This window comes from Leiobunum rupestre, chromosome 3, assembly GCF_980474605.1.
Source record: "Leiobunum rupestre chromosome 3, qqLeiRupe1.1.hap1, whole genome shotgun sequence".
NCBI classification, from domain to species: domain Eukaryota; kingdom Metazoa; phylum Arthropoda; class Arachnida; order Opiliones; family Sclerosomatidae; genus Leiobunum; species Leiobunum rupestre.
Window position 1 is genome coordinate 59,214,303 of NC_143386.1, and position 21,533 is coordinate 59,235,835.

The window sequence follows — 21,533 nt, forward strand, 5'->3', positions numbered from 1 at the left end:
ACGTCACTGGTTCGGAAAATGCTAGGCTTCTCAAAGTTACAAGTGACGTCACCTGGTTCGGCCAATATCATTTATTTTCGTACATGAGACCCCCTTGAGGCGGCTCTATCAACAAAAGTAATTTAAGTTTACAAAAATGTTTCTAAAAGCGCTTCTAGGTGGCAGCACCTTCGGGGAACTCAAAGCGAAAGGCGATTTGTCTGCCATCTATTGGCTTCCCGAAACCACGCGCTTAATTAGTTAATAATCACGTGATTCCGAAAAGGAAATTATCGCGAGAAGGTCCCAATTTGCCACACCTTTTAGACTAGATTTTGATGCTTATTCATCTTGTTTGGATGAATACGCTAACGACATCTAGTGCGAACGAATGCAACTAGACAGGAGCCGCCGCTTGCTTTAAAATAATTTATAATATATTTTTCGGTATGAAATTATGATGTGACGTAAGGTTTCAGTGATCACTTCCACTGTTACATTTAGTAACGATTGTTACGTAATAGGGGCTTAAATAAACCCTTCTCTGACTGTCTTGCCCCCTGGTTGAAACATGTTGCCAGATCTATGAATAGAAAATTATCAGCTTTGGCAGTATAAAGAGAACCCATAGACAAACCACTTATATGTCCAGTCGCAGCAGCACAAACTTTATAATTGGCTATGAATGATCTTTTATTTAAAGGACTATTTATGGAACATGGGAGGAATTATCCAAAATCCCCACCTACAATCACTGCTAGGCTATTGGTAAAGATTTATAATCGACTATTGGTAAAAATTTATAATCGACTATTGGTAAAAATTTATAATCGACTATTGGTAAAAATTTATAATCGACTATTGGTAAAAATTTATAATCGACTATTGGTAAAAATTTATAATCGACTATTGGTAAAAATTTATAATCGACTATTGGTAAAAATTTATAATCGACTATTGGTAAAGATTTATAATCGACTATTGGTAAAAAATTATAATCGACTATTGGTAAAAATTTATAATCGACTATTGGTAAAGATTTATAATCGACTATTGGTAAAAATTTATAATCGACTATTGGTAAAAATTTATAATCGACTATTGGTAAAAATTTATAATCGACTATTGGTAAAAATTTATAATCGACTATTGGTAAAGATTTATAATCGACTATTGGTAAAGATTTATAATCGACTATTGGTAAAGATTTATAATCGACTATTGGTAAAGATTTATAATCGACTATTGTGAAAGAATTATTTGTTACCGAAGGAGTTATTATGAAATTTGATACGTAAAGGTGTTAACACTATTACGTGATCACCATCAAATTTACACGACAGAAAATTTTCTAACGACGGAAGCAGGAAGTAACTAGTTTCGTTGCTGTTCCGAAACTTCCGATTACCCAATCGCTGTGTGACAGACTATCATTCAACCAAAATCATTCAGTGTCATACTAACGTTGATTATTTTACTTATGATAATACCAAAAGGAAATTCCATTTTACTGTTTAATCTCAATAAAAAAGAGCGATACGCACCTCATGTATAGTTCGTTCGATCTGTGTGTTTTGAGTTCTTATTTCGCAGCCCATGTCGATAGCCATATTGCGCAGATTTCCAACCATGTTGTTCACGTGTCCAATGTTTTCTTCCATTTCCTCTTCGCGGGCGTCATTCGATATCCTGGCAACCCCCCAAAAATGAACGTTACTTTTACATTTTAAAATTAACACGCGATGTGCCAATGGGCTGCCCGGTTAAAGCTAGGCACGGACTGGTACGGGTGGCGAACCGGGACCGCCACTCTAGAGAAAAATGATTTTAGAAATCTTGAAATACACTTGAAAATTCTGTAATATCGACGAAAATTAGTTAAAAAAATCTCTGGATCAGTTGAAAATCCCAGAAATGATTAAATGAACGCGAAAATGGTGCTTTGAAATATCAAAATCAGTTTCTGATTTCTGAAATCACTTTGAGATTCAAAATTCCGTACGCAAAATTTGAAATTTTTTGACCCATCGACGCGGAGATTTTATTACTAAGACGAGAGACTGCATCGAATAAATAATTTCGCCAAAGGCAGTAGCCCCGCCAGGATTTTTCCACGAGTAGGCACTGCGTGATTAAGAGGCCCCTCATCAAGAATTTCTTTGTAATTTTCGTTGACATTTAACTGTTCAAAATATTTTATTTAAATATTTAATCAAAATTTAAATATTTAATAAATTATTTAAAATTAAATATTACGGGTTTTTATTTTTAATCGAAGAATGCCACCCTTCAATTAGCTTTTTCCCCAAATTCGTCAGCTACTAATTGAGGCTTGTTACCTGGGTAGTTTGAACTAGGAGCAACAAACACAAGGAGAACGCAGCTAGCTTTTAAACACGCTAACGCAGTGTTGTGTACAAATGTCATTGGACGAACCTTTACGCTGAACGTTTTACGGAAAGGGGGAAGACAATTTCTAATTTTTCCCTTCCGACAACAGCAGGCGCTAAAGCGTCTAACCAATGAAAAATGTACACAAGAAAATGCACGACTTTTGACGGGTTGCATGTGTGAGGTTCTGTGTTTGTTGCTCCTAGGTGCCAGCCAGGTACACATGTGCCGCCACTTGCTTTAAGCTTGGATTAATAATAGTGTTACCTGGATATACCACTTCAACAATTTTCTGGCTTTTACGACCCTCGCACCGCGTAGCGGAAAATTCTTGAAACACACGTAACAAACAGGAAACCTCATGCTTTTATTACGTGTTTTGATATATTCTTTTTGAGAAATGAGCTTATCTTGAATCACTTCTACATCGCGGATACGTACACCGTTTAACACCCATTTCAATATAATACCAAATTTAAATTAACTTTTCAAACTAATAATAATTAATAACTCAATGATACGAGACAATCGCCGGTATTTTCAAAATCCCGATCAGAACCCGTTACAAACGGAAACGTATTTCAAAAGATTTCCGTCGAAAACACATCGTCGCGTTCTCATTTCCCACCAAGTGGTGAAATGCACGCGTTACTGTACAATGATATATATATATTATTAATCCAAGATGCAATAATTCAGATGAATAATAATGTAAGCTCACTTTGCAATGAATCCGGTAGTGGGTCCACCCTTTTTTTTGTTACTTTTGAATCTTGCCGGCTGTCTGATATCACGATCAATTTCACAAAGGGATATTCGTTTAAAGAATGAAATGTCATGGAGTCGGATTAATTGACGTACCCAGTAACGACTTTACCGTCTTCGTTCGGTTTCCAAGTCCCGGCATCGACTTTCAAACCACTTGCCCTGTAGATAATTTTGTCTTAACTTCCATACTTAAGGAGCATCAACGGGAATATGAACTTTCACACTTAAGGAGCATCAACGGGAATATGAACTTCCACACTTAAGGAGCATCAACGGGAATATGAACTTCCACACTTAAGGAGCATCAACGGGAATATGAACTTCCACACTTAAGGAGCATCAACGGGAATATGAACTTCCACACTTATGAAGGATCAACGGGAGTATGAACTTCCACACTTATGGAGGATCAACGGGAATATGAACTTCCACCCTTATGAAGGATCAACGGGAGTATGAACTTCCACACTTATGGAGGATCAACGGGAATATGAACTTCCACACTTATGAAGGATCAACGGGAATATGAACTTCCACACTTATGAAGGATCAACGGGAATATGAACTTCCACATTTATGGAGGATCAACGGGAGTATGAACTTCCACACTTATGAAGGATCAACGGGAATATGAACTTCCACACTTATGAAGGATCAACGGGAGTATGAACTTCCACACTTATGGAGGATCAACGGGAGTATGAACTTCCACACTTATGAAGGATCAACGGGAATATGAACTTCCACACTTATGAAGGATCAACGGGAGTATGAACTTCCACACTTATGGAGGATCAACGGGAGTATGAACTTCCACACTTATGAAGGATCAACGGGAATATGAACTTCCACACTTATGAAGGATCAACGGGAGTATGAACTTCCACACTTATGGAGGATCAACGGGAGTATGAACTTCCACACTTATGAAGGATCAACGGGAATATGAACTTCCACACTTATGAAGGATCAACGGGAGTATGAACTTCCACACTTATGGAGGATCAACGGGAGTATGAACTTCCACACTTATGGAGGATCAACGGGAGTATGAACTTCCACACTTATGGAGGATCAACGGGAGTATGAACTTCCATACTTATGGAGGATCAACGGGAGTATGAACTTCCACACTTATGGAGGATCAACGGGAGTATGAACTTCCATACTTATGGAGGATCAACGGGAGTATGAACTTCCACACTTATGAAGGATCAACGGGAGTATGAACTTCCATACTTATGGAGGATCAACGGGAGTATGAACTTCCACACTTATGGAGGATCAACGGGAGTATGAACTTCCACACTTATGGAGGATCAACGGGAGTATGAACTTCCACACTTATGAAGGATCAACGGGAATATGAACTTCCACACTTATGAAGGATCAACGGGAGTATGAACTTCCACACTTATGGAGGATCAACGGGAGTATGAACTTCCACACTTATGAAGGATCAACGGGAATATGAACTTCCACACTTATGAAGGATCAACGGGAGTATGAACTTCCACACTTATGGAGGATCAACGGGAGTATGAACTTCCACACTTATGAAGGATCAACGGGAATATGAACTTCCACACTTATGAAGGATCAACGGGAGTATGAACTTCCACACTTATGGAGGATCAACGGGAGTATGAACTTCCACACTTATGGAGGATCAACGGGAGTATGAACTTCCACACTTATGGAGGATCAACGGGAGTATGAACTTCCATACTTATGGAGGATCAACGGGAGTATGAACTTCCACACTTATGGAGGATCAACGGGAGTATGAACTTCCACACTTATGGAGGATCAACGGGAGTATGAACTTCCACACTTATGGAGGATCAACGGGAGTATGAACTTCCACACTTATGGAGGATCAACGGGAGTATGAACTTCCACACTTATGGAGGATCAACGGGAGGATGAACTTCCACACTTATGGAGGATCAACGGGAGGATGAACTTCCACCCTTATGGAGGATCAACGGGAGTATGAACTTTCGCACTTATGGAGGATCAACGGGAGGATGAACTTCCACACTTATGGAGGATCAACGGGAGGATGAACTTCCACCCTTATGGAGGATCAACGGGAGTATGAACTTTCGCACTTATGGAGGATCAACGGGAGGATGAACTTCCGCACTTATGGAGGATCAACGGGAGGATGAACTTCCGCACTTATGGAGGATCAACGGGAATATGAACTTTCGTACTTATGGAGGATCAACGGGAGTATGAACTTTCGTACTTATGGAGGATCAACGGGAGTATGAACTTCCGCACTTATGGAGGATCAACGGAAGTATGAACTTCCGCATTTATGGAGGATCAACGGAAGTATGAACTTCCGCACTTATGGAGGATCAACGGGAGGATGAACTTCCACACTTACACTTATGGAGGATCAACGGGAGTATGCACTATTATCAGAATGAAGTATTACTACCAACGATAAATATCCCTCTTAGGGTAGGGGGTCTATGGAGTAACAAACCCCTATTTAACATATTAAAATCGACCTACCCAAAAAGTACTGAACATAAGCTCAGTATTTAACACTAAAAAGTATACTCATGGTTGAGGGTCCTATTGAAATATTCTTTGTTAAGGGTTTGATTGGTTTCGAAATTATACAACGGTCTATTCCCTTTAAGAGTTGGAGGGGCGTACTTGTTGCAGGGACACACGCAAATGCCGCAGAATTTCTCCATGCCGGTCAAGTTCTTTTCGGCCTCTGTCATGTCGATGTTGATTTGGTTCATGTCCTCCTCGATCCTGTCCAGTTGTTCTGAGGTCAAAGGTTCCAGGATAGAGAAGAACGAGAAAAATAAACATTTTGACGTACAACATATTTGTAGCACGATCGTTGACGTTAAACTTTCCAAAATAATAATTCCAAATATAAGAATGTCCAGCATGCGTTATTAATCCTTACCGCCTTGATTATTCAGCATTGCCATGGTTTTCATCCCTATATCTTCGCTCTATAATAATAAGAAAAAATATAGACATACGGAAAATAACAACCAACTACAATAAATAACGCCAAAATGGGGTGAAACGTCTTGTGAGATTGAGCTCCGACTTTGATCAGTATTTAAATAGTTCAAGATGTCGTGCGAACCGGATTTTTGTATATTTCGGTAGTGTAAACGTTTCAGCTAGTGACAGTGACTTTCCGGTTTAAGATCTGATCATAATTTTCCTAGATAGGACCTTTTTGACATTTTGTGGTGTTAGGTTTTAAAGTGTTGGTTGCACGAAATTTTAGCTATGGGTAATTAATGGTTCATTAGAAAGAGCAAGTACAGAAAATTTCATCAAAATCGGTTAAGTGGTCTTTGAATTATTATAAAAAGAAGTCGAAATGGTGGAAATCGAGTTTTTCGGCGAATTTCCAGACTTCTCGGCACCCATGACGTCAGAAAATGCGAAGCGTATCATTGGCTAATTGTCTGTAATACATTTCTTTACATCTGGGATTAAAAGCAGGTTGATTTAACACCCAGGAAAAAGTATACACAAGCCTACGTAGTAGAAAAACGATATTAAACCGAAGGCTCCTTGTAAATTCTTCTTAAAACGTCGGGTCGCGCGCGCGTAAAAAAATATTTTTTATTTCGATAATAAGCCTAATATTATGATTAAAAACCTCTGGTTTGAAAACTTCTACGAGTAAACAGAATCCCTCCACTTCAGTTCCTTCTATTTTAGGAATAAAACTACAGCTTTGATTGCCCCAAATTGCTCGTGCTACGGAGGAGAAAATTCGCCGAAAATTTCAGGATTTTGGGGAGTGAAAAAGGTCAGTTTCGGACTCAAAGTTAATACACTTAGGCTTGGAAATTTGTTTCGACAATGACATTTTTGGAAAGCGAACGTCCTGGGCTTCAAAACAAGCCCGCATTCATTCGTTTTTATTACTATCGATTTTTCGTGCAACCAACACTTTAAGCCCGTTTTTAGACTTAGCGCTCTTTGAAAAGTTTTTATTTTCTTGCGCGTCCGGAAAAAGGCTTTCAAATCTCGCGCTGATGGCTGCCAAGATTAACGCCGGGGTGGCTGTTTCGACGCTTTTGAAAACTGGCTTCTTTACAAATCGTATTCGATTGAAAGTCTTCTAAATGGACTCAAATCGGATGTAAACTATACTCCAACCCGACTTTACCAATCCCGACCCGACCCGATCACAGAAGCAAGTCTTCTGTTACAGAATCAAAGATTCTATTTCTAACTCGAACGATTTCCATCACTTTAACTTGTATTGTTTCTTTCCCTAATCTTTTTTTATTTATTGCTCATTGGTCACACTGAATTTGCATATTCATGTTATAACCCTAATTGTAAATCTGACTTGGATGTGGCTTAGATAAAGCCTATTTATATTCTCTATCCACAAGCCCTGATTTCCTCCAACCCATATAGCAAACTGATCAGAAGCTAAAACACTATATCCTATTTCATGAACTTTGGATAAGATATCAAACGAGATATGTTTAGTCATTATGATTTGGATCTGAGAATGTTTACCCACTACAGTGCACTAGAGTGCACTACTTGCTCACATTTTGTGTCATATTCATATTGGGATTTTATTTTCATTTCATCATTTGTTAAAACTGACACTCTATCCATTTCGGATTTTTTTCCCCAACCACTTTTATAATTTTTAGAACTTCTTCTACAACATTAATTCTTGATGCATAACCTTCTAATAATAACAGCCCCGTTAGAGATATGCCCATCCCTTTTCGTAAAAATACATAAGCCCTTTTGCTACGTTACCGAAGTGCAAAGGCTTTATTCAAATAATCTAGAGTCCATGCTACTTTCTTGTTTCCTCTCAAAAGCTGGGATTGTCTAATTTGCTGAATTTCTGGACGTCAAGACAGCTGAATTTTGAAGAATTCCTCCTACATAGAAGCTACTATCTTATAAACCGTCTGGACAAAATTGACTAATTTGCTGAAGTGCTGAATTTTCCGGTCCAGAAATTCAGCACTTCAGCAAATTAGTCAATTTGGTCCAGAAAGTTTGAAATTTAAAGAAACTATTCGAAAATAAAATAAAATTTTCCGGTCCAGAAATTCAGCACTTCAGCAAATTAGTCAATTTGGTCCAGACGGTTTCAAACTTAAAGAAAGTCTCCGAAAATAATATAAAATTTTCCGGTCCAGAAATTCAGCACTTCAGAAAATTAGTCAATTTTGTCCAGACGGTTTATAAGATAGTAGCTTCAATGTAGGAGAAATCCTTCAAAATTCAGCGGGCCAGAAGACCAGAAATTCAGCAAATTAGACAATTCCTCAAAAGCTTGACTTGACTTTCAGACAAAACTGAGTAGATCGACATGGTCTGTTTTTTAGATAATCGAGCTGTTTTGTCAATGTCAAGTGCTTAATGTAATTACAATGTTACACTTCAGCTCTTCTTTGCTGCGTGTGCATTTACGTTACGTTACTGTAACGTTTCTCGTATAATTTACGCCTTCTTTCATATTTTCTGTTTTTTAAGCCGTGGAATTTCTCCATCTTTGTCATCACTGCAGCTGGTCGCAGTTTCAGGAATGCTGCTTAAACTGGTATTAGGTCCTTCCTCATTTAGCGTAACAGTTGAATGTCCACAGGTTTGGAATTGCATTTTCTGCAATTTCTTTAAATTATCTTTTTTGGCACGTGATTTCCTGTTATTCGAATTAGTACTAGTAGTGAGAGCGCATGGTTACAAAAAACACCCGAATTGTTCGGAATTGGTATACAGCTCTGAAAATTGGTATACACGTTCCTTGAACTATACTCTCGACTACTTAATTTTTATTTTTCAAAAAAACCTACGGAAAAAAGTTTATAAGCAAAAACCCGCTTGTTGCCGAGGGCGCACGCATTTTCGTTTGTGTGTTTTTTTCAACCAGCATAAATCCAAGCAGCAAGGAAATGCGAACATAAAGGTTTGGTTTCGTGTGATAGGCAAAAAAGAACTTGGTAAACAAATCGAGGTAACCAGCGTAAAAAGTAAGCCAAAACAGTATTTAAAGTAGTGAGGGTGCGCGATTTATCATCACTTTCAAACTGCAACAATGGAACTTGGTTTAGCGCTTGTTGCAGCCTACTTCCAGGGTCTAGTAGGTCACACTTTGAAGCTCTCTGGTGCTCATCGTAGAAAAATGAAAAAAAAAAACAAAAAAAAACAACAGGCATACTTCTCAACTCACCCCCTACAACTCCTTAAAATATTTGCATAACATTTTGAAACACGCTGCATTTATTTATTAGGAGGTTTAAGTATATTTTCGAGATGACCATTTTGATTCATTTCATTAGAAAGAGCAGGCGACAAACGTGCACACGAGTTAAGAAAAGCCTTAATTAGATTGTAATGGAAATAATAATAATAATAACCAAGGCACCAGAAGTAAAGACAACATGTAATGATCGGTAATGATACCCGCAAGAACAGTTTCTAAATAACAATTTTGGCCTCAAACTAACATACGTTAAAATTCCGAAATAAAAAAATATACAGACCTCTTGGCACAGTGATAATATTCGCTTTGTGGTTTCTAGAGACTGAAAATAAAAAATTATAATTTTTAAAGGTTTTTTCCTGGTCAAAATTCAAAATAATATTTTAGTTGAGGAAAAATATAAAATTGGTAAAAAAACATTTTTGTTGAGGAAAAATATAAAATTGGTAAAAAAATATTTTTGTTGTGGAAATATATAAAATTCAATTTTAAACTCGGTTGGTAGGCGGCGATATTTATGACCAAAATTTAAGAACGAAGCCTATTTTTATATTATATAGCGAATATTTAGTTATGGCACGTAGGCTCTCAAGAACTCAACCAATACAACTTAATACATAATGTCCGACCCACTATTGAACCATCCGGGTATTACACTAGAATAGTGGCGGATACAGAAAAAACTCAAGGAGGGGGAGGGCGCCAAGAGACAACTTCATTTATGGGTGTAAAAATAAATCATCAAGTCCAATGCAAAGCTTAAGCGTCAAGGGAGGGGGCGCCCCCTTATGTATCCGCCACTGCGATAGAACAGGCACTTTCTAAGCTGTGACGAAGAAGACGGAAGGGGCGGGACGACCAAATGTGGAAAAAATAAAGCAGGTTCAACTATTTACCTCATCAGTGATTTCGTCGGATTGGTCCTGGATCAGCTCCAGATCGGTCTTTGCACCTATTCCGATTACCTTAAGCTTGTCCATCTTAGATTCTATGCTCGACTTCTTATTAGAACTGTCTTATCCCGGAAAGAAGTCTTCTTTTGCCTTAACACTGACGGCTGTGCTGGAATGGATTTGTATCAGGAATTGTGACCACGTACAATTGTTTTGTAGATCGTAATCTGCGAGGGTGTCAACAAAGGTAACTGGCCACCAGTTTCGAGGTTTCAGTGAAAATACTGACCTGAAAAGAAATAAACGCTAGTAAGAGAAAAAAATAAATTCTAATTATGTTTATCTATCATCTGTTGCCCAAGAAATATTTTCTAGAATTAAGTTAAGACGAACGGATTATGTGGTTTTGGAAAAACCACATAATGCTATAAGTTGATTCCAAAAGCCAGTGGGTTAAAATTTGGTTGTTGGGGAGATTCGCTTCCGTTACGTCATAACCTCGTCACTCTTACCGATATAAGCATAAAGAAAGCTGACGCAACAGATCATATTATGACGTAGATAAAGTTAAAAGAAAAGACAACCAAAATTAATGGATTTTAAGTAATTATTTTCATTTTTTGGTTAATACAGAAATCAGATATAATCACTAATATATTCAATAATAATCAAATGTAAATAAACAGTAATAATTTATATGATGAGTTCATTCAGAAATTATAGGAGTAGATAATTCTAACCCTCCCCCTACGAACTCACTAGGAAAAGATTAAAAATTCGGAGCCCGTTGCCGAAACCCGGGACCTTTAGATCTTCAGTCTAACGCTCTCCCAACTGAGCTATTTTGGCCCCGATGAACATGGTTGGACGTAGTTCCGAGTCGCTTTTATTTAACCCCTCCCCCTACGACTAAACTAGGAAAAGATTAAAAATTCGGAGCCCGTTGCGGAAACCCGGGATTGAACAAGGGACCATTAGATCTTCAGTCTAACGCTCTCCCAACTGTGCAATTTCGGCCCCGATGAACATGGTTGGACGTAGTTCCGAGTCGCTTTTATTTTAACCCTCCCCTTACGACTAAACTATTTAAAGATTAAAATTTCGGAGCACGTTGCCGAAACCCGGGATCGAACCAGGGACCTTTAGATCTTCAGTCTAACGCTCTCCCAACTGAGCTATTTCGGCCTCGAAGGAAACCGTCGGACGTCGTTCCGAGTCGCTTTATTTAACCCCTCCCCCTACCACTTAACTATTTAAAGATTAAAATTTCGGAGCACGTTGCCGAAACCCGGGATCGAACCAGGGACCTTTAGATCTTCAGTCTAACGCTCTCCCAAATGAGCTATTTCGGCCTCGAAGGAAACCGTCAGACGTCGTTCCGACTCTTCCGAGTCGCTTTTATTTAACCCCTCCCCCTACGACTAAACTATTTAAAGATTAAAAATTCGGAGCTCGTTGCCGTAACCCGGGATCGAACCAGGGACCTTTAGATCTTCAGTCTAACGCTCTCCCAACTGAGCTATTTCGGCCCCGATGAACATGGTTGGACGTAGTTCCGAGTCGCTTTTATTTTAACCCTCCCCTTACGACTAAACTATTTAAAGATTAAAAATTCGGAGCACGTTGCCGAAACCCGGGATCGAACCAGGGACCTTTAGATCTTCAGTCTAACGCTCTCCCAACTGAGCTATTTCGGCCCCGAAGGAAACCGTCGGACGTCGTTCCGAGTCGCTTTTATTTAACCCCTCCCCCTACCACTTAACTATTTAAAGATTAAAATTTCGGAGCACGTTGCCGAAACCCGGGATCGAACCAGGGACCTTTAGATCTTCAGTCTAACGCTCTCCCAACTGAGCTATTTCGGCCCCGAAGGAAACCGTCGGACGTCGTTCCGAGTCGCTTTTATTTAACCCCTCCCCCTACCACTTAACTATTTAAAGATTAAAATTTCGGAGCACGTTGCCGAAACCCGGGATCGAACCAGGGACCTTTAGATCTTCAGTCTAACGCTCTCCCAACTGAGCTATTTCGGCCCCGAAGGAAACCGTCGGACGTCGTTCCGAGTCGCTTTTATTTAACCCCTCCCCCTACCACTTAACTATTTAAAGATTAAAATTTCGGAGCACGTTGCCGAAACCCGGGATCGAACCAGGGACCTTTAGATCTTCAGTCTAACGCTCTCCCAACTGAGCTATTTCGGCCTCGAAGGAAACCGTCGGACGTCGTTCCGAGTCGCTTTTATTTAACCCCTCCCCCTACCACTTAACTATTTAAAGATTAAAATTTCGGAGCACGTTGCCGAAACCCGGGATCGAACCAGGGACCTTTAGATCTTCAGTCTAACGCTCTCCCAACTGAGCTATTTCGGCCCCGAAGGACACCGTCGGACGTCGTTCCGAGTCGCTTTTATTTAACCCCTCCCCCTACCACTTAACTATTTAAAGATTAAAATTACGGAGCACGTTGCCGAAACCCGGGATCGAACCAGGGACCTTTAGATCTTCAGTCTAACGCTCTCCAAACTGAGCTATTTCGGCCCCGAAGGACACCGTCGGACGTCGTTCCGAGTCACTTTTATTTAACCCCTCCCCCTACCACTTAACTATTTAAAGATTAAAATTTCGGAGCACGTTGCCGAAACCCGGGATCGAACCAGGGACCTTTAGATCTTCAGTCTAACGCTCTCCCAACTGAGCTATTTCGGCCTCGAAGGAAACCGTCGGACGTCGTTCCGAGTCGCTTTTATTTAACCCCTCCCCCTACCACTTAACTATTTAAAGATTAAAATTTCGGAGCACGTTGCCGAAACCCGGGATCGAACCAGGGACCTTTAGATCTTCAGTCTAACGCTCTCCCAACTGAGCTATTTTGGCCCCGAAGGAAACCGTCGGACGTCGTTCCGACTCTTCCGAGTCGCTTTTATTTAACCCCTCCCCCTATCACTTAACTATTTAAAGATTAAAATTTCGGAGCACGTTGCCGAAACCCGGGATCGAACCAGGGACCTTTAGATCTTCAGTCTAACGCTCTCCCAACTGAGCTATTTCGGCCCCGAAGGAAACCGTCGGACGTCGTTCCGAGTCGCTTTTATTTAACCCCTCCCCCTACCACTTAACTATTTAAAGATTAAAATTTCGGAGCACGTTGCCGAAACCCGGGATCGAACCAGGGACCTTTAGATCTTCAGTCTAACGCTCTCCCAACTGAGCTATTTTGGCCCCGAAGGAAACCGTCGGACGTCGCTCCGACTCTTCCGAGTCGCTTTTATTTAACCCCTCCCCCTATCACTTAACTATTTAAAGATTAAAATTTCGGAGCACGTTGCCGAAACCCGGGATCGAACCAGGGACCTTTAGATCTTCAGTCTAACGCTCTCCCAACTGAGCTATTTCGGCCCCGAAGGAAACCGTCGGACGTCGTTCCGAGTCGCTTTTATTTAACCCCTCCCCCTATCACTTAACTATTTAAAGATTAAAATTTCGGACCACGTTGCCGAAACCCGGGATCGAACCATGGACCTTTAGATCTTCACTCTAACGCTCTCCCAACTGAGCTATTTCGGTCCCGAAGGAAATCGTCGGACGTCGTTCCGAGTCGCTTTTATTTAACCCCTCCCCCTACCACTTAACTATTTAAAGATTAAAATTTCGTAGCATGTTACCGAAACCCGGGATCGAACCAGGGACCTTTAGATCTTCAGTCTAACGCTCTCCCAACTGAGCTATTTCGGCCCCGAAGGAAACCGTCGGACGTCGTTCCGAGTCGCTTTTATTTAACCCCTCCCCCTACCACTTAACTATTTAAAGATTAAAATTTCGGAGCACGTTGCCGAAACCCGGGATCGAACCAGAGACCTTTAGATCTTCAGTCTAACGCTCTCCCAACTGAGCTATTTCGGCCCCGAAGGAAACCGTCGGACGTCGTTCCGAGTCGCTTTTATTTAACCCCTCCCCCTATCACTTAACTATTTAAAGATTAAAATTTCGGAGCACGTTGCCGAAACCCGGGATCGAACCATGGACCTTTAGATCTTCACTCTAACGCTCTCCCAACTGAGCTATTTCGGTCCCGAAGGAAACCGTCGGACGTCGTTCCGAGTCGCTTTTATTTAACCCCTCCCCCTATCACTTAACTATTTAAAGATTAAAATTTCGGAGCACGTTGCCGAAACCCGGGATCGAACCATGGACCTTTAGATCTTCACTCTAACGCTCTCCCAACTGAGCTATTTCGGTCCCGAAGGAAACCGTCGGACGTCGTTCCGAGTCGCTTTTATTTAACCCCTCCCCCTATCACTTAACTATTTAAAGATTAAAATTTCGGAGCACGTTGCCGAAACCCGGGATCGAACCAGGGACCTTTAGATCTTCAGTCTAACGCTCTCCCAACTGAGCTATTTCGGTCCCGAAGGAAACCGTCGGACGTCGTTCCGAGTCGCTTTTATTTAACCCCTCCCCCTATCACTTAACTATTTAAAGATTAAAATTTCGGAGCACGTTGCCGAAACCCGGGATCGAACCAGGGACCTTTAGATCTTCAGTCTAACGCTCTCCCAACTGAGCTATTTCGGCTCAGAAGGAAACCGTCGGACGTCGTTCCGAGTCGCTTTTATTTAACCCCTCCCCCTACCACTTAACTATTTAAAGATTAAAATTTCGTAGCATGTTGCCGAAACCCGGGATCGAACCAGGGACCTTTAGATCTTCAGTCTAACGCTCTCCCAACTGAGCTATTTCGGCCCCGAAGGAAACCGTCGGACGTCGTTCCGAGTCGCTTTTATTTAACCCCTCCCCCTACCACTTAACTATTTAAAGATTAAAATTTCGGAGCACGTTTCCGAAACCCGGGATCGAACCAGGGACCTTTAGATCTTCAGTCTAACGCTCTCCCAACTGAGCTATTTCGGCCTCGAAGGAAACCGTCGGACGTCGTTCCGAGTCGCTTTTATTTAACCCCTCCCCTACCACTTAACTATTTAAAGATTAAAAATTCGGAGCACGTTGCCGAAACCCGGGATCGAACCAGGGACCTTTAGATCTTCAGTCTAACGCTCTCCCAATTGAGCTATTTCGGCCCCGAAGGAATCCGTCGGACGTCGTTCCGACTCTTCCGAGTCGCTTTTATTTAACCCCTCCCCCTACCACTTAACTATTTAAAGATTAAAATTTCGGAGCACGTTGCCGAAACCCGGGATCGAACCAGGGACCTTTAGATCTTCAGTCTAACGCTCTCCCAACTGAGCTATTTCGGCCCCGATAAACATGGTCGGACATCGTTCCGAGTCGCTTTTATTTAACCCCTCCCCCTACCACTTAACTATTTAAAGATTAAAATTTCGGACCACGTTGCCGAAACCCGGGATCGAACCATGGACCTTTAGATCTTCACTCTAACGCTCTCCCAACTGAGCTATTTCGGTCCCGAAGGAAATCGTCGGACGTCGTTCCGAGTCGCTTTTATTTAACCCCTCCCCCTACCACTTAACTATTTAAAGATTAAAATTTCGGAGCACGTTGCCGAAACCCGGGATCGAACCATGGACCTTTAGATCTTCACTCTAACGCTCTCCCAACTGAGCTATTTCGGTCCCGAAGGAAATCGTCGGACGTCGTTCCGAGTCGCTTTTATTTAACCCCTCCCCCTACCACTTAACTATTTAAAGATTAAAATTTCGGAGCACGTTGCCGAAACCCGGGATCGAACCATGGACCTTTAGATCTTCACTCTAACGCTCTCCCAACTGAGCTATTTCGGTCCCGAAGGAAACCGTCGGACGTCGTTCCGAGTCGCTTTTATTTAACCCCTCCCCCTATCACTTAACTATTTAAAGATTAAAATTTCGGAGCACGTTGCCGAAACCCGGGATCGAACCATGGACCTTTAGATCTTCACTCTAACGCTCTCCCAACTGAGCTATTTCGGTCCCGAAGGAAACCGTCGGACGTCGTTCCGAGTCGCTTTTATTTAACCCCTCCCCCTATCACTTAACTATTTAAAGATTAAAATTTCGGAGCACGTTGCCGAAACCCGGGATCGAACCATGGACCTTTAGATCTTCACTCTAACGCTCTCCCAACTGAGCTATTTCGGTCCCGAAGGAAACCGTCGGACGTCGTTCCGAGTCGCTTTTATTTAACCCCTCCCCCTATCACTTAACTATTTAAAGATTAAAATTTCGGAGCACGTTGCCGAAACCCGGGATCGAACCAGGGACCTTTAGATCTTCAGTCTAACGCTCTCCCAACTGAGCTATTTCGGTCCCGAAGGAAACCGTCGGACGTCGTTCCGAGTCGCTTTTATTTAACCCCTCCCCCTATCACTTAACTATTTAAAGATTAAAATTTCGGAGCACGTTGCCGAAACCCGGGATCGAACCAGGGACCTTTAGATCTTCAGTCTAACGCTCTCCCAACTGAGCTATTTCGGCCCCGAAGCAAACCGTCGGACGTCGTTCCGAGTCGCTTTTATTTAACCCCTCCCCCTACCACTTAACTATTTAAAGATTAAAATTTCGGAGCACGTTGCCGAAACCCGGGATCGAACCAGGGACCTTTAGATCTTCAGTCTAACGCTCTCCCAACTGAGCTATTTCGGCCCCGAAGCAAACCGTCGGACGTCGTTCCGAGTCGCTTTTATTTATCCCCTCCCCCTACCACTTAACTATTTAAAGATTAAAATTTCGGAGCACGTTGCCGAAACCCGGGATCGAACCAGGGACCTTTAGATCTTCAGTCTAACGCTCTCCCAACTGAGCTACTTCGGCCCCGAAGGAAACCGTCGGACGTCGTTCCGAGTCGCTTTTATTTAACCCCTCCCCCTATCACTTAACTATTTAAAGATTAAAATTTCGGAGCACGTTGCCGAAACCCGGGATCGAACCAGGGACCTTTAGATCTTCAGTCTAACGCTCTCCCAACTGAGCTATTTCGGCCCCGAAGGAAACCGTCGGACGTCGTTCCGAGTCGCTTTTATTTAACCCCTCCCCCTATCACTTAACTATTTAAAGATTAAAATTTCGGAGCACGTTGCCGAAACCCGGGATCGAACCAGGGACCTTTAGATCTTCAGTCTAACGCTCTCCCAACTGAGCTATTTCGGCCCCGAAGGAAACCGTCGGACGTCGTTCCGAGTCGCTTTTATTTAACCCATCCCCCTATCACTTAACTATTTAAAGATTAAAATTTCGGAGCACGTTGCCGAAACCCGGGATCGAACCATGGACCTTTAGATCTTCACTCTAACGCTCTCCCAACTGAGCTATTTCGGTCCCGAAGGAAACCGTCGGACGTCGTTCCGAGTCGCTTTTATTTAACCCCTCCCCCTATCACTTAACTATTTAAAGATTAAAATTTCGGAGCACGTTGCCGAAACCCGGGATCGAACCAGGGACCTTTAGATCTTCAGTCTAACGCTCTCCCAACTGAGCTATTTCGGCCCCGAAGCAAATCGTCGGACGTCGTTCCGAGTCGCTTTTATTTAACCCCTCCCCCTACCACTTAACTATTTAAAGATTAAAATTTCGGAGCACGTTGCCGAAACCCGGGATCGAACCAGGGACCTTTAGATCTTCAGTCTAACGCTCTCCCAACTGAGCTATTTCGGCCCCGAAGCAAACCGTCGGACGTCGTTCCGAGTCGCTTTTATTTAACCCCTCCCCCTACCACTTAACTATTTAAAGATTAAAATTTCGGAGCACGTTGCCGAAACCCGGGATCGAACCAGGGACCTTTAGATCTTCAGTCTAACGCTCTCCCAACTGAGCTATTTCGGCCCCGAAGCAAACCGTCGGACGTCGTTCCGAGTCGCTTTTATTTAACCCCTCCCCCTACCACTTAACTATTTAAAGATTAAAATTTCGGAGCACGTTGCCGAAACCCGGGATCGAACCAGGGACCTTTAGATCTTCAGTCTAACGCTCTCCCAACTGAGCTATTTTGGCCCCGAAGGAAACCGTCGGACGTCGTTCCGACTCTTCCGAGTCGCTTTTATTTAACCCCTCCCCCTACGACTAAACTATTTAAAGATTAAAAATTCGGAGCTCGTTGCCGTAACCCGGGATCGAACCAGGGACCTTTAGATCTTCAGTCTAACGCTCTCCCAACTGAGCTATTTCGGCCCCGATGAACATGGTTGGACGTAGTTCCGAGTCGCTTTTATTTTAACCCTCCCCTTACGACTAAACTATTTAAAGATTAAAAATTCGGAGCACGTTGCCGAAACCCGGGATCGAACCAGGGACCTTTAGATCTTCAGTCTAACGCTCTCCCAACTGAGCTATTTCGGCCCCGAAGGAAACCGTCGGACGTCGTTCCGAGTCGCTTTTATTTAACCCCTCCCCCTACCACTTAACTATTTAAAGATTAAAATTTCGGAGCACGTTGCCGAAACCCGGGATCGAACCAGGGACCTTTAGATCTTCAGTCTAACGCTCTCCCAACTGAGCTATTTCGGCCCCGAAGGAAACCGTCGGACGTCGTTCCGAGTCGCTTTTATTTAACCCCTCCCCCTACCACTTAACTATTTAAAGATTAAAATTTCGGAGCACGTTGCCGAAACCCGGGATCGAACCAGGGACCTTTAGATCTTCAGTCTAACGCTCTCCCAACTGAGCTATTTCGGCCTCGAAGGAAACCGTCGGACGTCGTTCCGAGTCGCTTTTATTTAACCCCTCCCCCTACCACTTAACTATTTAAAGATTAAAATTTCGGAGCACGTTGCCGAAACCCGGGATCGAACCAGGGACCTTTAGATCTTCAGTCTAACGCTCTCCCAACTGAGCTATTTCGGCCCCGAAGGACACCGTCGGGCGTCGTTCCGAGTCGCTTTTATTTAACCCCTCCCCCTACCACTTAACTATTTAAAGATTAAAATTTCGGAGCACGTTGCCGAAACCCGGGATCGAACCAGGGACCTTTAGATCTTCAGTCTAACGCTCTCCCAACTGAGCTATTTCGGCCCCGAAGGACACCGTCGGACGTCGTTCCGAGTCGCTTTTATTTAACCCCTCCCCCTACCACTTAACTATTTAAAGATTAAAATTACGGAGCACGTTGCCGAAACCCGGGATCGAACCAGGGACCTTTAGATCTTCAGTCTAACGCTCTCCCAACTGAGCTATTTCGGCCCCGAAGGACACCGTCGGACGTCGTTCCGAGTCACTTTTATTTAACCCCTCCCCCTACCACTTAACTATTTAAAGATTAAAATTTCGGAGCACGTTGCCGAAACCCGGGATCGAACCAGGGACCTTTAGATCTTCAGTCTAACGCTCTCCCAACTGAGCTATTTCGGCCTCGAAGGAAACCGTCGGACGTCGTTCCGAGTCGCTTTTATTTAACCCCTCCCCCTACCACTTAACTATTTAAAGATTAAAATTTCGGAGCACGTTGCCGAAACCCGGGATCGAACCAGGGACCTTTAGATCTTCAGTCTAACGCTCTCCCAACTGAGCTATTTTGGCCCCGAAGGAAACCGTCGGACGTCGTTCCGACTCTTCCGAGTCGCTTTTATTTAACCCCTCCCCCTATCACTTAACTATTTAAAGATAAAAATTTCGGAGCACGTTGCCGAAACCCGGGATCGAACCAGGGACCTTTAGATCTTCAGTCTAACGCTCTCCCAACTGAGCTATTTCGGCCCCGAAGGAAACCGTCGGACGTCGTTCCGAGTCGCTTTTATTTAACCCCTCCCCCTACCACTTAACTATTTAAAGATTAAAATTTCGGAGCACGTTGCCGAAACCCGGGATCGAACCAGGGACCTTTAGATCTTCAGTCTAACGCTCTCCCAACTGAGCTATTTTGGCCCCGAAGGAAACCGTCGGACGTCGCTCCGACTCTTCCGAGTCGCTTTTATTTAACCCCTCCCCCTATCACTTAACTATTTAAAGATTAAAATTTCGGAGCACGTTGCCGAAACCCGGGATCGAACCAGGGACCTTTAGATCTTCAGTCTAACGCTCTCCCAACTGAGCTATTTCGGCCCCGAAGGAAACCGTCGGACGTCGTTCCGAGTCGCTTTTATTTAACCCCTCCCCCTATCACTTAACTATTTAAAGATTAAAATTTCGGAGCACGTTGCCGAAAAACGGGATCGAACCAGGGACCTTTAGATCTTCAGTCTAACGCTCTCCCAACTGAGCTATTTCGGCCCCGAAGGAAACCGTCGGACGTCGTTCCGAGTCGCTTTTATTTAACCCCTCCCCCTATCACTTAACTATTTAAAGATTAAAATTTCGGAGCACGTTGCCGAAACCCGGGATCGAACCAGGGACCTTTAGATCTTCAGTCTAACGCTCTCCCAACTGAGCTATTTCGGCCCCGAAGCAAACCGTCGGACGTCGTTCCGAGTCGCTTTTATTTAACCCCTCCCCCTACCACTTAACTATTTAAAGATTAAAATTTCGTAGCATGTTACCGAAACCCGGGATCGAACCAGGGACCTTTAGATCTTCAGTCTAACGCTCTCCCAACTGAGCTATTTCGGCCCCGAAGGAAACCGTCGGACGTCGTTCCGAGTCGCTTTTATTTAACCCCTCCCCCTACCACTTAACTATTTAAAGATTAAAATTTCGGAGCACGTTGCCGAAACCCGGGATCGAACCAGGGACCTTTAGATCTTCAGTCTAACGCTCTCCCAACTGAGCTATTTCGGCCCCGAAAGACACCGTCGGACGTCGTTCCGAGTAGCTTTCATTTAACCCCTCCCCCTACCACTTAACTATTTAAAGATTAAAATTTCGGAGCACGTTTCCGAAACCCGGGATCGAACCAGGGACCTTTAGATCTTCAGTCTAACGCTCTCCCAACTGAGCTATTTCGGCCCCGAAGGAAACCGTCGGACGTCGTTCCGAGTCGCTTTTATTTAACCCCTCCCCCTATCACTTAACTATTTAAAGATTAAAATTTCGGAGCACGTTGCCGAAACCCGGGATCGAACCAGGGACCTTTAGATCTTCAGTCTAACGCTCTCCCAACTGAGCTATTTCGGCCCCGAAGGAAACCGTCGGACGTCGTTCCGAGTCGCTTTTATTTAACCCCTCCCCCTATCACTTAATTATTTAAAGATTAAAATTTCGGAGCACGTTGCCGAAACCCGGGATCGAACCAGGGACCTTTAGATCTTCAGTCTAACGCTCTCCCAACTGAGCTATTTCGGCCCCGAAGGAAACCGTCGGACGTCGTTCCGAGTCGCTTTTATTTAACCCCTCCCCCTATCACTTAACTATTTAAAGATTAAAATTTCGGAGCACG

General features: G+C 43.0%; 1 protein-coding gene and 46 non-coding genes across 47 annotated transcripts; all 47 read right to left on the minus strand.

Annotated features, from left to right (window-relative positions):
- Nucleotides 1-454: 454 nt before the first annotated feature.
- Nucleotides 455-10,368, minus strand: LOC149953229 (synaptosomal-associated protein 25-like). The gene is made up of 8 exons (XM_090169821.1): nt 10,285-10,368; nt 9,669-9,710; nt 6,080-6,128; nt 5,815-5,932; nt 3,232-3,297; nt 3,092-3,154; nt 1,524-1,668; nt 455-562 (listed from the first exon to the last, which is right to left on the minus strand). The coding sequence occupies exons 1-8, from the start codon at nt 10,366-10,368 to the stop codon at nt 455-457; spliced, it is 675 nt and encodes a 224-aa protein (XP_090025947.1).
- Nucleotides 10,369-11,393: 1,025 nt separating this feature from the next.
- TRNAF-GAA (transfer RNA phenylalanine (anticodon GAA)) lies at nt 11,394-11,466 on the minus strand. Its single transcript has one exon. It is a non-coding gene; the product is annotated as a tRNA-Phe (tRNA).
- A 271-nt stretch (nt 11,467-11,737) lies between these two features.
- TRNAF-GAA (transfer RNA phenylalanine (anticodon GAA)) lies at nt 11,738-11,810 on the minus strand. Its single transcript has one exon. It is a non-coding gene; the product is annotated as a tRNA-Phe (tRNA).
- Nucleotides 11,811-11,905: 95 nt separating this feature from the next.
- Nucleotides 11,906-11,978, minus strand: TRNAF-GAA (transfer RNA phenylalanine (anticodon GAA)). Its single transcript has one exon. It is a non-coding gene; the product is annotated as a tRNA-Phe (tRNA).
- A 95-nt stretch (nt 11,979-12,073) lies between these two features.
- On the minus strand, nt 12,074-12,146 carry TRNAF-GAA (transfer RNA phenylalanine (anticodon GAA)). Its single transcript has one exon. It is a non-coding gene; the product is annotated as a tRNA-Phe (tRNA).
- Nucleotides 12,147-12,241: 95 nt separating this feature from the next.
- Nucleotides 12,242-12,314, minus strand: TRNAF-GAA (transfer RNA phenylalanine (anticodon GAA)). The gene has a single exon. It is a non-coding gene; the product is annotated as a tRNA-Phe (tRNA).
- Nucleotides 12,315-12,409: 95 nt separating this feature from the next.
- On the minus strand, nt 12,410-12,482 carry TRNAF-GAA (transfer RNA phenylalanine (anticodon GAA)). The gene has a single exon. It is a non-coding gene; the product is annotated as a tRNA-Phe (tRNA).
- Nucleotides 12,483-12,577: 95 nt separating this feature from the next.
- On the minus strand, nt 12,578-12,650 carry TRNAF-GAA (transfer RNA phenylalanine (anticodon GAA)). The gene has a single exon. It is a non-coding gene; the product is annotated as a tRNA-Phe (tRNA).
- Nucleotides 12,651-12,913: 263 nt separating this feature from the next.
- On the minus strand, nt 12,914-12,986 carry TRNAF-GAA (transfer RNA phenylalanine (anticodon GAA)). The gene has a single exon. It is a non-coding gene; the product is annotated as a tRNA-Phe (tRNA).
- Nucleotides 12,987-13,081: 95 nt separating this feature from the next.
- On the minus strand, nt 13,082-13,154 carry TRNAF-GAA (transfer RNA phenylalanine (anticodon GAA)). Its single transcript has one exon. It is a non-coding gene; the product is annotated as a tRNA-Phe (tRNA).
- A 104-nt stretch (nt 13,155-13,258) lies between these two features.
- Nucleotides 13,259-13,331, minus strand: TRNAF-GAA (transfer RNA phenylalanine (anticodon GAA)). Its single transcript has one exon. It is a non-coding gene; the product is annotated as a tRNA-Phe (tRNA).
- A 95-nt stretch (nt 13,332-13,426) lies between these two features.
- On the minus strand, nt 13,427-13,499 carry TRNAF-GAA (transfer RNA phenylalanine (anticodon GAA)). The gene has a single exon. It is a non-coding gene; the product is annotated as a tRNA-Phe (tRNA).
- Nucleotides 13,500-13,603: 104 nt separating this feature from the next.
- On the minus strand, nt 13,604-13,676 carry TRNAF-GAA (transfer RNA phenylalanine (anticodon GAA)). The gene has a single exon. It is a non-coding gene; the product is annotated as a tRNA-Phe (tRNA).
- Nucleotides 13,677-13,939: 263 nt separating this feature from the next.
- TRNAF-GAA (transfer RNA phenylalanine (anticodon GAA)) lies at nt 13,940-14,012 on the minus strand. Its single transcript has one exon. It is a non-coding gene; the product is annotated as a tRNA-Phe (tRNA).
- Nucleotides 14,013-14,107: 95 nt separating this feature from the next.
- TRNAF-GAA (transfer RNA phenylalanine (anticodon GAA)) lies at nt 14,108-14,180 on the minus strand. Its single transcript has one exon. It is a non-coding gene; the product is annotated as a tRNA-Phe (tRNA).
- A 431-nt stretch (nt 14,181-14,611) lies between these two features.
- TRNAF-GAA (transfer RNA phenylalanine (anticodon GAA)) lies at nt 14,612-14,684 on the minus strand. Its single transcript has one exon. It is a non-coding gene; the product is annotated as a tRNA-Phe (tRNA).
- Nucleotides 14,685-14,779: 95 nt separating this feature from the next.
- Nucleotides 14,780-14,852, minus strand: TRNAF-GAA (transfer RNA phenylalanine (anticodon GAA)). Its single transcript has one exon. It is a non-coding gene; the product is annotated as a tRNA-Phe (tRNA).
- Nucleotides 14,853-14,947: 95 nt separating this feature from the next.
- On the minus strand, nt 14,948-15,020 carry TRNAF-GAA (transfer RNA phenylalanine (anticodon GAA)). The gene has a single exon. It is a non-coding gene; the product is annotated as a tRNA-Phe (tRNA).
- A 262-nt stretch (nt 15,021-15,282) lies between these two features.
- Nucleotides 15,283-15,355, minus strand: TRNAF-GAA (transfer RNA phenylalanine (anticodon GAA)). The gene has a single exon. It is a non-coding gene; the product is annotated as a tRNA-Phe (tRNA).
- A 104-nt stretch (nt 15,356-15,459) lies between these two features.
- TRNAF-GAA (transfer RNA phenylalanine (anticodon GAA)) lies at nt 15,460-15,532 on the minus strand. Its single transcript has one exon. It is a non-coding gene; the product is annotated as a tRNA-Phe (tRNA).
- Nucleotides 15,533-16,467: 935 nt separating this feature from the next.
- On the minus strand, nt 16,468-16,540 carry TRNAF-GAA (transfer RNA phenylalanine (anticodon GAA)). The gene has a single exon. It is a non-coding gene; the product is annotated as a tRNA-Phe (tRNA).
- Nucleotides 16,541-16,635: 95 nt separating this feature from the next.
- On the minus strand, nt 16,636-16,708 carry TRNAF-GAA (transfer RNA phenylalanine (anticodon GAA)). Its single transcript has one exon. It is a non-coding gene; the product is annotated as a tRNA-Phe (tRNA).
- Nucleotides 16,709-16,803: 95 nt separating this feature from the next.
- On the minus strand, nt 16,804-16,876 carry TRNAF-GAA (transfer RNA phenylalanine (anticodon GAA)). The gene has a single exon. It is a non-coding gene; the product is annotated as a tRNA-Phe (tRNA).
- A 95-nt stretch (nt 16,877-16,971) lies between these two features.
- Nucleotides 16,972-17,044, minus strand: TRNAF-GAA (transfer RNA phenylalanine (anticodon GAA)). Its single transcript has one exon. It is a non-coding gene; the product is annotated as a tRNA-Phe (tRNA).
- A 95-nt stretch (nt 17,045-17,139) lies between these two features.
- TRNAF-GAA (transfer RNA phenylalanine (anticodon GAA)) lies at nt 17,140-17,212 on the minus strand. The gene has a single exon. It is a non-coding gene; the product is annotated as a tRNA-Phe (tRNA).
- Nucleotides 17,213-17,307: 95 nt separating this feature from the next.
- On the minus strand, nt 17,308-17,380 carry TRNAF-GAA (transfer RNA phenylalanine (anticodon GAA)). The gene has a single exon. It is a non-coding gene; the product is annotated as a tRNA-Phe (tRNA).
- A 263-nt stretch (nt 17,381-17,643) lies between these two features.
- On the minus strand, nt 17,644-17,716 carry TRNAF-GAA (transfer RNA phenylalanine (anticodon GAA)). The gene has a single exon. It is a non-coding gene; the product is annotated as a tRNA-Phe (tRNA).
- Nucleotides 17,717-17,811: 95 nt separating this feature from the next.
- On the minus strand, nt 17,812-17,884 carry TRNAF-GAA (transfer RNA phenylalanine (anticodon GAA)). The gene has a single exon. It is a non-coding gene; the product is annotated as a tRNA-Phe (tRNA).
- A 95-nt stretch (nt 17,885-17,979) lies between these two features.
- Nucleotides 17,980-18,052, minus strand: TRNAF-GAA (transfer RNA phenylalanine (anticodon GAA)). Its single transcript has one exon. It is a non-coding gene; the product is annotated as a tRNA-Phe (tRNA).
- A 95-nt stretch (nt 18,053-18,147) lies between these two features.
- On the minus strand, nt 18,148-18,220 carry TRNAF-GAA (transfer RNA phenylalanine (anticodon GAA)). The gene has a single exon. It is a non-coding gene; the product is annotated as a tRNA-Phe (tRNA).
- A 104-nt stretch (nt 18,221-18,324) lies between these two features.
- TRNAF-GAA (transfer RNA phenylalanine (anticodon GAA)) lies at nt 18,325-18,397 on the minus strand. The gene has a single exon. It is a non-coding gene; the product is annotated as a tRNA-Phe (tRNA).
- A 95-nt stretch (nt 18,398-18,492) lies between these two features.
- On the minus strand, nt 18,493-18,565 carry TRNAF-GAA (transfer RNA phenylalanine (anticodon GAA)). Its single transcript has one exon. It is a non-coding gene; the product is annotated as a tRNA-Phe (tRNA).
- A 95-nt stretch (nt 18,566-18,660) lies between these two features.
- On the minus strand, nt 18,661-18,733 carry TRNAF-GAA (transfer RNA phenylalanine (anticodon GAA)). The gene has a single exon. It is a non-coding gene; the product is annotated as a tRNA-Phe (tRNA).
- Nucleotides 18,734-18,828: 95 nt separating this feature from the next.
- On the minus strand, nt 18,829-18,901 carry TRNAF-GAA (transfer RNA phenylalanine (anticodon GAA)). Its single transcript has one exon. It is a non-coding gene; the product is annotated as a tRNA-Phe (tRNA).
- Nucleotides 18,902-18,996: 95 nt separating this feature from the next.
- On the minus strand, nt 18,997-19,069 carry TRNAF-GAA (transfer RNA phenylalanine (anticodon GAA)). Its single transcript has one exon. It is a non-coding gene; the product is annotated as a tRNA-Phe (tRNA).
- A 95-nt stretch (nt 19,070-19,164) lies between these two features.
- Nucleotides 19,165-19,237, minus strand: TRNAF-GAA (transfer RNA phenylalanine (anticodon GAA)). Its single transcript has one exon. It is a non-coding gene; the product is annotated as a tRNA-Phe (tRNA).
- A 95-nt stretch (nt 19,238-19,332) lies between these two features.
- TRNAF-GAA (transfer RNA phenylalanine (anticodon GAA)) lies at nt 19,333-19,405 on the minus strand. The gene has a single exon. It is a non-coding gene; the product is annotated as a tRNA-Phe (tRNA).
- A 95-nt stretch (nt 19,406-19,500) lies between these two features.
- TRNAF-GAA (transfer RNA phenylalanine (anticodon GAA)) lies at nt 19,501-19,573 on the minus strand. The gene has a single exon. It is a non-coding gene; the product is annotated as a tRNA-Phe (tRNA).
- A 95-nt stretch (nt 19,574-19,668) lies between these two features.
- Nucleotides 19,669-19,741, minus strand: TRNAF-GAA (transfer RNA phenylalanine (anticodon GAA)). The gene has a single exon. It is a non-coding gene; the product is annotated as a tRNA-Phe (tRNA).
- A 104-nt stretch (nt 19,742-19,845) lies between these two features.
- On the minus strand, nt 19,846-19,918 carry TRNAF-GAA (transfer RNA phenylalanine (anticodon GAA)). The gene has a single exon. It is a non-coding gene; the product is annotated as a tRNA-Phe (tRNA).
- A 95-nt stretch (nt 19,919-20,013) lies between these two features.
- TRNAF-GAA (transfer RNA phenylalanine (anticodon GAA)) lies at nt 20,014-20,086 on the minus strand. Its single transcript has one exon. It is a non-coding gene; the product is annotated as a tRNA-Phe (tRNA).
- A 104-nt stretch (nt 20,087-20,190) lies between these two features.
- On the minus strand, nt 20,191-20,263 carry TRNAF-GAA (transfer RNA phenylalanine (anticodon GAA)). The gene has a single exon. It is a non-coding gene; the product is annotated as a tRNA-Phe (tRNA).
- Nucleotides 20,264-20,526: 263 nt separating this feature from the next.
- On the minus strand, nt 20,527-20,599 carry TRNAF-GAA (transfer RNA phenylalanine (anticodon GAA)). Its single transcript has one exon. It is a non-coding gene; the product is annotated as a tRNA-Phe (tRNA).
- A 95-nt stretch (nt 20,600-20,694) lies between these two features.
- On the minus strand, nt 20,695-20,767 carry TRNAF-GAA (transfer RNA phenylalanine (anticodon GAA)). The gene has a single exon. It is a non-coding gene; the product is annotated as a tRNA-Phe (tRNA).
- A 95-nt stretch (nt 20,768-20,862) lies between these two features.
- Nucleotides 20,863-20,935, minus strand: TRNAF-GAA (transfer RNA phenylalanine (anticodon GAA)). The gene has a single exon. It is a non-coding gene; the product is annotated as a tRNA-Phe (tRNA).
- Nucleotides 20,936-21,198: 263 nt separating this feature from the next.
- Nucleotides 21,199-21,271, minus strand: TRNAF-GAA (transfer RNA phenylalanine (anticodon GAA)). Its single transcript has one exon. It is a non-coding gene; the product is annotated as a tRNA-Phe (tRNA).
- A 95-nt stretch (nt 21,272-21,366) lies between these two features.
- On the minus strand, nt 21,367-21,439 carry TRNAF-GAA (transfer RNA phenylalanine (anticodon GAA)). Its single transcript has one exon. It is a non-coding gene; the product is annotated as a tRNA-Phe (tRNA).
- Between the last annotated feature and the right edge of the window lie 94 nt (nt 21,440-21,533).

What these genes read in the sequence shown, in the direction of transcription:
- LOC149953229 (XM_090169821.1), bottom strand. Translation starts at nt 10,368, where the DNA reads ATGGACAAGCTTAAGGTAATCGGAATAGGTGCAAAGACCGATCTGGAG. An exon ending in TATTATCACTGTGCCAAGAG is followed by an intron (nt 6,129 to 9,668) that starts GTCTGTATATTT and finishes TTATTATTATAG; the next exon opens with AGCGAAGATATAGGGATGAA. An exon ending in TGCGTGTGTCCCTGCAACAA is followed by an intron (nt 3,298 to 5,814) that starts GTACGCCCCTCC and finishes AATTATCTACAG; the next exon opens with GGCAAGTGGTTTGAAAGTCG.